This window comes from Taudactylus pleione, unplaced genomic scaffold, assembly GCF_031769625.1.
Source record: "Taudactylus pleione unplaced genomic scaffold, aTauple2 ptg001431l, whole genome shotgun sequence".
In the NCBI taxonomy this organism is placed as follows: Eukaryota; Metazoa; Chordata; class Amphibia; order Anura; family Myobatrachidae; genus Taudactylus; species Taudactylus pleione.
This window is the reverse complement of record NW_028285830.1, coordinates 271,190-283,379: the sequence shown is the minus strand read 5'-3', so window position 1 is coordinate 283,379 and position 12,190 is coordinate 271,190. Positions and strand designations below refer to the sequence as shown.

At 44.8% G+C, this 12,190-nt stretch overlaps 1 protein-coding gene across 1 annotated transcript in view; it reads right to left on the bottom strand.

Moving 5' to 3' along the window:
- Positions 1-12,190, bottom strand: part of DNAI3 (dynein axonemal intermediate chain 3) — a 174,089-nt gene that overhangs the window by 42,027 nt on the left and 119,872 nt on the right. The window contains exon 16 of the mRNA XM_088463700.1: positions 2,853-3,003. Within this exon, the coding sequence (XP_088319826.1) occupies positions 2,853-3,003 (151 nt within the window). The remainder of the gene's footprint in view (positions 1-2,852; positions 3,004-12,190) is intronic.

Below are 12,190 nucleotides of genomic sequence, written 5' to 3'. Positions count from 1 at the left end.
TTAGCAGGCACAGGGGTTCCTCCTTGGCCCCATTATATTTAGCAGACACAGGGGTTCCTCCTTGGCCCCGTCATATTTAGCAGACACAGGGGTTCCTCCTTGGCCCCGTTATATTTAGCAGACACAGGGGTTCTTCTTTGGCCCCGTTATATTTAGCAGACACAGGGGTTCCTCATTGGCCTCGTTATATTTAGCAGACACAGGGGTTCCACCTTGGCCCCGTTATATTTAGCAGACAGAGGGGTTCCTCCTTGGCCCCGTTATATTTAGCAGACACAGGGGTTCCTCCTTGGCCCCGTTATATTTAGCAGACACAGGGGTTCTTCTTTGGCCCCGTCATATTTAGCAGACACAGGGGTTCCTCCTTGGCCCCGTTATATTTAGCAGACACAGGGGTTCTTCTTTGGCCCTGTTATATTTAGCAGACACAGGGGTTCTTCTTTGGCCCAGTCATATTTAGCAGACACAGGGGTTCCTCCTTGGCCCCGTTATATTTAGCACACACAGGGGTTCCTCCTTGGCCCCGTAATATTTAGCAGACACAGGGGTTGCTCCTTGGCCCCGTAATATTTAGCAGACACAGGGGTTCCTCCTTGGCCTCGTTATATTTAGCACACACAGGGGTTCCTCCTTGGCCCCGTTATATTTAGCAGACACAGAGGTTCCTCATTGGCCTCGTTATATTTAGCACACACAGGGGTTCCTCCTTGGCCCCGTTATATTTAGCAGACACAGAGGTTCCTCCTTGGCCCCGTTATATTTAGCACACACAGGGGTTCCTCCTTGGCCCCGTAATATTTAGCAGACACAGGGGTTGCTCCTTGGCCCCGTTATATTTAGCAGACACAGGGGTTCCTCCTTGGCCTCGTTATATTTAGCACACACAGGGGTTCCTCCTTGGCCCCGTTATATTTACCAGACACAGAGGTTCCTCATTGGCCTCGTTATATTTAGCACACACAGGGGTTCCTCCTTGGCCCCGTTATATTTAGCAGACACAGAGGTTCCTCCTTGGCCTCGTTATATTTAGCAGACACAGAGGTTCCTCCTTGGCCCCGTTATATTTAGCAGACACAGGGGTTCCACCTTGGCCCTGTTATATTTAGCAGACAGAGGGGTTCCTCCTTGGCCCCGTTATATTTAGCAGACACAGGGGTTCCTCCTTGGCCCCGTTATATTTAGCAGACACAGGGGTTCTTCTTTGGCCCCGTCATATTTAGCAGACACAGGGGTTCCTCCTTGGCCCAGTTATATTTAGCAGACACAGAGGTTCCTCCTTGGCCCAGTTATATTTAGCAGACAGAGGGGTTCCTCCATGGCCCCGTTATATTTAGCACACACAGGGGTTGCTCATTGGCCCAGTTATATTTAGCAGACACAGAGGGGTTCCTCCATGGCCCCATTATATTTAGCAGACACAGGGGTTCCTCCTTGGCCCCGTTATATTTAGCAGACACAGGGGTTCCTCCTTGGCCCCGTTATATTTAGCAGACACAGGGGTTCTTCTTTGGCCCCGTCATATTTAGCAGACACAATGGTTGCTCATTGGCCCCCGGCCACAGCTGTCTCTAGCTTTGAAGAGGTTTTTAAAAAAATACAATTTAACCTCTGCTTAAAATACATTGAACTATATATAAATTATAAATGACCCTCTTTATACAGCCATCCTTGCTATAACTACAGTTTTGGGCAGTGGTTTAAGCTATCAGTGTTGTGCTGGGGTCTGTGTCCTGCATTATTAACTGATCCCCTGAAGGGGGCACTATATTATATGCCGATGAGTAAAATGGGGCTCTGCGCTACATACTGGCCATCAGACAGGTAATTTGCAATTTACACTGATCCTAAAAATGAAGACACAACACATGAGAAGTGTCTCGTCACGCACATATGGCGCAAGACGCAATACTAGTTCAGGTGCCTCAAAAGTAGCAAATGAAAAACAACATTCAGCAACGAGCACCAAATGACTGAGTCAGTTCTAGTAAAGGGAGACTGCGCAGGAGAGATCTAGGACAGCCAATGACTGTAGAGCAGATCTAGGACAGCCAATGATTAGAGAGATCTAGGACAGCCAATGACTGTAGAGCATATCTAGGACACCCAATGATTAGAGAGAAGATCTAGGACAGCCAATGATTGTAGAGCAGATCTAGGACAGCCAATGATTGTAGAGCATATCTAGGACAGCCAATGATTGTAGAGCATATCTAGGACAGCCAATGATTAGAGAGAAGATCTAGGACAGCCAATGATTGTAGAGCAGATCTAGGACAGCCAATGATTGTAGAGCAGATCTAGGACAGCCAATGATTGTAGAGCAGATCTAGGACAGCCAATGACTGTAGAGCAGATCTAGGACAGCCAATGATTAGAGAGAAGATCTAGGACAGCCAATGACTGTTGAGCATATCTAGGACACCCAATGATTAGAGAGAAGATCTAGGACAGCCAATGATTGTAGAGCAGATCTAGGACAGCCAATGATTGTAGAGCATATCTAGGACAGCCAATGATGGTAGAGCATATCTAGGACAGCCAATGATTGTAGAGCAGATCTAGGACAGCCAATGATTGTAGAGCAGATCTAGGACAGCCAATGATTGTAGAGCAGATCTAGGACAGCCAATGATTGTAGAGCAGATGTAGGACAGCCAATGATTGTAGAGCAGATCTAGGACAGTCAATGATTATAGAGCAGATCTAGGACAGCCAATGATTATAGAGAACATTTAGGACAGCCAATGATTGTAGAGCAGATCTAGGATAGCCAATGAATACAGAGCAGAATCCCTCCAAATATGTATGGTGATAGATTCGCTTACACTGAGGAACACAGGAGTCGCGGGTACCTTAATGAGAGGCCTCCAGATAAGGTCCAGGTGTTGGAAAGTATCCGGAACCCCCAGCGGAGCCTCCCGCTTGCTCTCTTCCGCTGGCTTCTTGTTGGTCGCTGTCTGTATGTTCATCTTGTGTGATCGGATGTCCCAGAACATTACAGAGCTGCAGGTTAGAAACCAGGTTATATGTGTGATACTTTCATTGAGAAGTAATCCCCGGGCAACGTCAGAGAGAGATTATATATAACAAGGATTACTTCATGCACAGAAGCTTCTACATTCTTACAGTCACACAAGAACATGGAGGACAAAGCACAATGGTGACATGACTGTTCTAGCGCATGATCCCCCATACACACATCATGGGGAGGACACATCTGTCCGGAGATCAATGGCATAACCCCTATAGCCCGGCCTCTCACAGTACTGATATATAGAGTGTCACTCTGCTGGGACTAATCCATCTATGTATACATGTGTGACTTATACCCAATAAGGAGCATCACACTGTGCCCGGCCTCTCACAGTACTGATATATACAGTGTCACAGTGTTACTCTGCTGGGACTAATCCATCTATGTATACATATGTGACTTATACCCAATAAGGAGCATCATACTGTGCCCGGCCTCTCACAGTACTGATATATACAGTGTCACAGTGTTACTCTGCTGGGACTAATCCATCTATGTATACATGTGTGACTTATACCCAGTAAGGAGCATCACACTGTGCCCGGCCTCTCACAGTACTGATATATACAGTTTCACAGTGTTACTCTGCTGGGACTAATCCATGTATGTATACATGTGTGACTTATACCCAATAAGGAGCATCACACTGTCCCCGGCTTCTCACAGTACTGATATATACAGTGTCACAGTGTTACTCTGCTGGGACTAATCCATCTATGTATACATGTGTGACTTATACCCAATAAGGAGCATCACACTGTGCCCGGCCTCTCACAGTACTGATATATACAGTGTCACAGTGTTACTCTGCTGGGACTAATCCAGCTATGTATACATGTGTGACTTATACCCAATAAGGAGCATCACACTGTGCCCGGCCTCTCACAGTACTGATATATACAGTGTCACAGTGTTACTCTGCTGGGACTAATCCATCTATGTATACATGTGTGACTTATACCCAATAAGGAGCATCACACTGTGCCCGGGGTCTCACAGTGCTGATATAGACAGTATCACAGTGTTACCCTGCTGGGACTAATCCATCTATGTATACATGTGTGACTTATACCCAATAAGGAGCATCAGACTGTGCCCGACCTCTCATAGTACTGATATATAGAGTGTCACTCTGCTGGGACTAATCCATCTATGTATACATGTGTGATTTACCCAATAAGGAGCATCACACTGTGCACGGCCTCTGACAGTACTGATATATACAGTGTCACAGTGTTACCCTGCTGGGACTAATCCATCTATGTATACATGTGTGACTTATACCCAATAAGGAGCATCACACTGTGCCCGGCCTCTCACAGTACTGATATATACAGTGTCACAGTGTTACTGCTGGGACTAATCCATCTATGTATACATGTGTGACTTATACCCAATAAGCAGCATCACACTGTGCCCGGCCTCTCACAGTACTGATATATACAGTGTCACAGTGTTACTGCTGGGACTAATCCATCTATGTATACATATGTGACTTATACCCAATAAGGAGCATCATACTGTGCCCGGCCTCTCACAGTACTGATATATACAGTGTCACAGTGTTACTCTGCTGGGACTAATCCATCTATGTATACATGTGTGACTTATACCCAATAAGGAGCATCACACTGTGCCCGGCCTCTCACAGTACTGATATATACAGTTTCACAGTGTTACTCTGCTGGGACTAATCCATGTATGTATGCATGTGTGACTTATACCCAATAAGGAGCATCACACTGTGCCCGGCTTCTCACAGGACTGATATATACACTGTCACAGTGTTACTCTGCTGGGACTAATCCATCTATTTATACATGTGTGACTTATACCCAATAAGGAGCATCACACTGTGCCCGGCTTCTCACAGTACTGATATATACAGTGTCACAGTGTTACTGCTGGGACTAATCCATCTATGTAAACATGTGTGACTTATACCCAATAAGGAGCATCACACTGTGCCCGGCCTCTCACAGTACTGATATATACAGTGTCACAGTGTTACTCTGCTGGGACTAATCCATCTATCTATACATGTGTGACTTATACCCAATAAGGAGTATCACACTGTGCCCGGCCTCTCACAGTACTGATATATACAGTGTCACAGTGTTATTCTGCTGGGACTAATCCATCTATGTATACATGTGTGACTTATACCCAATAAGGTGCATCACACTGAGCCCGGCCTCTCACAGTACTGATATATACAGTGTCACAGTGTTACCCTGCTGGGACTAATCCATCTATGTATACATGTGTGACTTATACCCAATAAGGAGCATCACATTGTGCCCGGCCTCTCATAGTACTGATATATACAGTGTCACAGTGTTACTCTGCTGGGACTAATCCATCTATGTATACATGTGTGACTTATACCCAATAAGGAGCATCACACTGTGCCTGGCCTCTCACAGTACTGATATATACACTGTCACAGTGTTAACCTGCTGGGTCTAATCCATCTATGTATACATGTGTGACTTATACCCAATAAGGAGCATCACACTGTGCCCGGCCTCTCACAGTACTGATATATACAGTGTCACAGTGTTACTCTGCTGGGACTAATCCATCTATGTATACATGTGTGACTTATAGCCAATAAGGAGCATCACACTGTGCCAGGCCTCTCACAGTACTGATATATACAGTGTCACAGTGTTACTCTGCTGGGACTAATCCATCTATGTAAACATGTGTGACTTATACCCAATAAGGAGCATCACACTGTGCCCGGGGTCTCACAGTGCTGATATAGACAGTATCACAGTGTTACCCTGCTGGGACTAATCCATCTATGTATACATGTGTGACTTATACCCAATAAGGAGCATCACACTGTGCCTGGCCTCTCACAGTACTGATATATACACTGTCACAGTGTTAACCTGCTGGGTCTAATCCATCTATGTATACATGTGTGACTTATACGCAATAAGGAGCATCACACTGTGCCCGGCCACTCACAGTACTGATATATACAGTGTCACAGTGTTACTCTGCTGGGACTAATCCATCTATGTATACATGTGTGACTTATACCCAATAAGGAGCATCACACTGTGCCCGGCCTCTCACAGTACTGATATACACAGTGTCACAGTGTTACTCTGCTGGGACTAATCCATCTATGTATACATGTGTGACTTATACCCAATAAGGAGCATCACACTGTGCCCGGCCTCTCACAGTACTGATATATACAGTGTCACAGTGTTACTCTGCTTGGACTAATCCATCTATGTATACATGTGTCACTTATACCCAATAAGGAGCATCACACTGTGCCCGGCCTCTCACAGTACTGATATATACAGTGTCACAGTGTTACTCTGCTGGGACTAATCCATCTATGTATACATGTGTGACTTATAGCCAATAAGGAGCATCACACTGTGCCCGGCCTCTCACAGTACTGATATATACAGTGTCACAGTGTTACTGCTGGGACTAATCCATCTATGTATACATGTGTGACTTATACCCAATAAGGAGCATCACACTGTGCCCGGCCTCTCACAGTACTGATATATACAGTGTCACAGTGTTACCCTGCTGGGACTAATGTATACATGTGTGACTTATACCCAATAAGGAGCATCACACTGTGCCCGGCTTCTCACAGTACTGATATATACAGTGTCACAGTGTTACTGCTGGGACTAATCCATCTATGTATACATGTGTGACTTATACCCAATATGGAGCATCACACTGTGCCCGGCCTCTCACAGTACTGATATATACAGTGTCACAGTGTTACTGCTGGGACTAATCCATCTATGTATACATGTGTGACTTATACCCAATAAGGAGCATCACACTGTGCCCGGCTTCTCACAGTACTGATATATACAGTGTCACAGTGTTACTGCTGGGACTAATCCATCTATGTATACATGTGTCACTTATACCCAATAAGGAGCATCACACTGTGCCCGGCCTCTCACAGTACTGATATATACAGTGTCACAGTGTTACTCTGCTGGGACTAATCCATCTATGTATACATGTGTGACTTATACCCAATAAGGAGCATCACACTGTGCCCGGCTTCTCACAGTACTGATATATACAGTGTCACAGTGTTACTCTGCTGGGACTAATCCATCTATGTGTACATGTGTGACTTATACCCAATAAGGAGCATCACACTGTGCCCGGCCTCTCACATTACTGATATATACAGTTTCACAGTGTTACTCTGCTGGGACTAATCCACGTATGTATACATGTGTGACTTATACCCAATAAGGAGCATCACACTGTGCCCGGCCTCTCACAGTACTGATATATACAGTGTCACAGTGTTACTCTGCTGGGACTAATCCATCTATGTATACATGTGTGACTTATACCCAATAAGGAGCATCACACTGTGCCCGGCCTCTCATAGTACTGATATATACAGTGTCACAGAGTTACTCTGCTGGGACTAATCCATCTATGTATACATGTGTGACTTATACCCAATAAGGAGCATCACACTGTGCCCGGACTCTCACAGTACTGATATATACAGTGTCACAGTGTTACTGCTGGGACTAATCCATCTATGTATACATGTGTGACTTATACCCAATAAGGAGCATCACACTGTGCCGGCCTCTCACAGTACTGATATATACAGTGTCACAGTGTTACTCTGCTGGGACTAATCCATCTATGTATACATGTGTGACTTATACCCAATAAGGGGCATCACACTGTGCCCGGCCTCTCACAGTACTGATATATACAGTGTCACAGTGTTACTCTGCTGGGACTAATCCATCTATGTATACATGTGTGACTTATAGCCAATAAGGAGCATCACACTGTGCCCGGCCTCTCACAGTACTGATATATACAGTGTCACAGTGTTACTGCTGGGACTAATCCATCTATGTATACATGTGTGACTTATACCCAGTAAGGAGCATCACACTGTGCCCGGCCTCTCACAGTACTGATATATACAGTTTCACAGTGTTACTCTGCTGGGACTAATCCATCTATGTATACATATGTGACTTATACCCAATAAGGAGCATCATACTGTGCCCGGCCTCTCACAGTACTGATATATACAGTGTCACAGTGTTACTCTGCTGGGACTAATCCATCTATGTATACATGTGTGACTTATACCCAATAAGGAGCATCACACTGTCCCCGGCTTCTCACAGGACTGATATATACAGTGTCACAGTGTTACTCTGCTGGGACTAATCCATCTATGTATACATGTGTGACTTATACCCAATAAGGAGCATCACACTGTGCCCGGCCTCTCACAGAACTGATATATACAGTGTCACAGTGATACTCTGCTGGGACTAATCCAGCTATGTATACATGTGTGACTTATACCCAATAAGGAGCATCACACTGTGCCCGGCCTCTCATAGTACTGATATATACAGTGTCACAGTGTTACTCTGCTGGGACTAATCCATCTATGTATACATGTGTGACTTATACCCAATAAGGAGCATCACACTGTGCCAGGCCTCTCACAGTACTGATATATACAGTGTCACAGTGTTACTCTGCTGGGACTAATCCATCTATGTATACATGTGTGACTTATAGCCAATAAGGAGCATCACACTGTGCCAGGCCTCTCACAGTACTGATATATACAGTGTCACAGTGTTACTCTGCTGGGACTAATCCACCTATGTATACATGTGTGACTTATACCCAATAAGGAGCATCACACTGTGCCCGGCTTCTCACAGTACTGATATATACAGTGTCACAGTGTTACTGCTGGGACTAATCCATCTATGTAAACATGTGTGACTTATACCCAATAAGGAGCATCACACTGTGCCCGGCCTCTCACAGTACTGATATATACAGTGTCACAGTGTTACTCTGCTGGGACTAATCCATCTATCTATACATGTGTGACTTATACCCAATAAGGAGTATCACACTGTGCCCGGCCTCTCACAGTACTGATATATACAGTGTCACAGTGTTATTCTGCTGGGACTAATCCATCTATGTATACATGTGTGACTTATACCCAATAAGGTGCATCACACTGTGCCCGGCCTCTCACAGTACTGATATATACAGTGTCACAGTGTTACCCTGCTGGGACTAATCCATCTATGTATACATGTGTGACTTATACCCAATAAGGAGCATCACACTGTGCCCGGCCTCTCATAGTACTGATATATACAGTGTCACAGTGTTACTCTGCTGGGACTAATCCATCTATGTATACATGTGTGACTTATACCCAATAAGGAGCATCACACTGTGCCTGGCCTCTCACAGTACTGATATATACACTGTCACAGTGTTAACCTGCTGGGTCTAATCCATCTATGTATACATGTGTGACTTATACCCAATAAGGAGCATCACACTGTGCCCGGCCTCTCACAGTACTGATATATACAGTGTCACAGTGTTACTCTGCTGGGACTAATCCATCTATGTATACATGTGTGACTTATAGCCAATAAGGAGCATCACACTGTGCCAGGCCTCTCACAGTACTGATATATACAGTGTCACAGTGTTACTCTGCTGGGACTAATCCATCTATGTAAACATGTGTGACTTATACCCAATAAGGAGCATCACACTGTGCCCGGGGTCTCACAGTGCTGATATAGACAGTATCACAGTGTTATCCTGCTGGGACTAATCCATCTATGTATACATGTGTGACTTATACCCAATAAGGAGCATCACACTGTGCCTGGCCTCTCACAGTACTGATATATACACTGTCACAGTGTTAACCTGCTGGGTCTAATCCATCTATGTATACATGTGTGACTTATACGCAATAAGGAGCATCACACTGTGCCCGGCCACTCACAGTACTGATATATACAGTGTCACAGTGTTACTCTGCTGGGACTAATCCATCTATGTATACATGTGTGACTTATACCCAATAAGGAGCATCACACTGTGCCCGGCCTCTCACAGTAATGATATACACAGTGTCACAGTGTTACTCTGCTGGGACTAATCCATCTATGTATACATGTGTGACTTATACCCAATAAGGAGCATCACACTGTGCCCGGCCTCTCACAGTACTGATATATACAGTGTCACAGTGTTACTCTGCTTGGACTAATCCATCTATGTATACATGTGTCACTTATACCCAATAAGGAGCATCACACTGTGCCCGGCCTCTCACAGTACTGATATATACAGTGTCACAGTGTTACTCTGCTGGGACTAATCCATCTATGTATACATGTGTGACTTATAGCCAATAAGGAGCATCACACTGTGCCCGGCCTCTCACAGTACTGATATATACAGTGTCACAGTGTTACTCTGCTGGGACTAATCCATCTATGTATACATGTGTGACTTATACCCAATAAGGAGCATCACACTGTGCCCGGCCTCTCACAGTACTGATATATACAGTGTCACAGTGTTACCCTGCTGGGACTAATGTATACATGTGTGACTTATACCCAATAAGGAGCATCACACTGTGCCCGGCTTCTCACAGTACTGATATATACAGTGTCACAGTGTTACTGCTGGGACTAATCCATCTATGTATACATGTGTGACTTATACCCAATATGGAGCATCACACTGTGCCCGGCCTCTCACAGTACTGATATATACAGTGTCACAGTGTTACTGCTGGGACTAATCCATCTATGTATACATGTGTGACTTATACCCAATAAGCAGCATCAGACTGTGCCCGGCCTCTCACAGTACTGATATATACAGTGTCACAGTGTTACCCTGCTGGGACTAATCCATCTATGTATACATGTGTGACTTATACCCAATAAGCAGCATCACACTGTGCCCGGCCTCTCACAGTACTGATATATACAGTGTCACAGTGTTACTGCTGGGACTAATCCATCTATTAATACATGTGTGACTTATACCCAATAAGGAGCATCACACTGTGCCCGGCCTCTCACAGTACTGATATATACAGTGTCACAGTGTTACTCTGCTGGGACTAATCCATCTATGTATACATGTGTGATTTATACCCAATAAGCAGCATCACACTGTGCCGGCCTCTCACAGTACTGATATATACAGTGTCACAGTGTTACTCTGCTGGGACTAATCCATCTAGGTGTACATGTGTGACTTATACCCAATAAGGAGCATCACACTGTGCCCGGCCTCTCACATTACTGATATATACAGTTTCACAGTGTTACTCTGCTGGGACTAATCCACGTATGTATACATGTGTGACTTATACCCAATAAGGAGCATCACACTGTGCCCGGCCTCTCACAGTACTGATATATACAGTGTCACAGTGTGACTCTGCTGGGACAAATCCATCTATGTATACATGTGTGACTTATACCCAATAAGGAGTATCACACTGTGCCCGGCCTTTCACAGTACTGATATATACAGTGTCACAGTGTTACTGCTGGGACTAATCCATCTATGTATACATGTGTGACTTATAGCCAATAAGGAGTATCACACTGTGCCCGGCCTCTCACAGTACTGATATATACTGTGTCACAGTGTTACCCTGCTGGGACTAATGTATACATGTGTGACTTATACCCAATAAGGAGCATCACACTGTGCCCGGCTTCTCACAGTACTGATATATACAGTGTCACAGTGTTACTGCTGGGACTAATCCATCTATGTATACATGTGTGACTTATACCCAATATGGAGCATCACACTGTGCCCGGCCACTCACAGTACTGATATATACAGTGTCACAGTGTTACCCTGCTGGGACTAATCCATCTATGTATACATGTGTGACTTAGACCCAATAAGGAGCATCACACTGTGCCCGGCCTCTCACAGTACTGATATATACAGTGTCACAGTGTTAGTCTGCTGGGACTAATCCATCTATGTATACATGTGTGACTTATACCCAATAAGGAGCATCACACTGTGCCCGGCCTCTCACAGTACTGATATATACAGTGTCAGTGTGACTCTGCTGGGACTAATCCATCTATGTATACATGTGTGACTTATACCCAATAAGGAGCATCACACTGTGCCCGGCTTCTCACAGTACTGATATATACAGTGTCACAGTGTTACTCTGCTGGGACTAATCCATCTATGTATACATGTGTGACTTATACCCAATAAGGAGCATCACACTGTGCCGGGCTTCTCACAGTACTGATATAT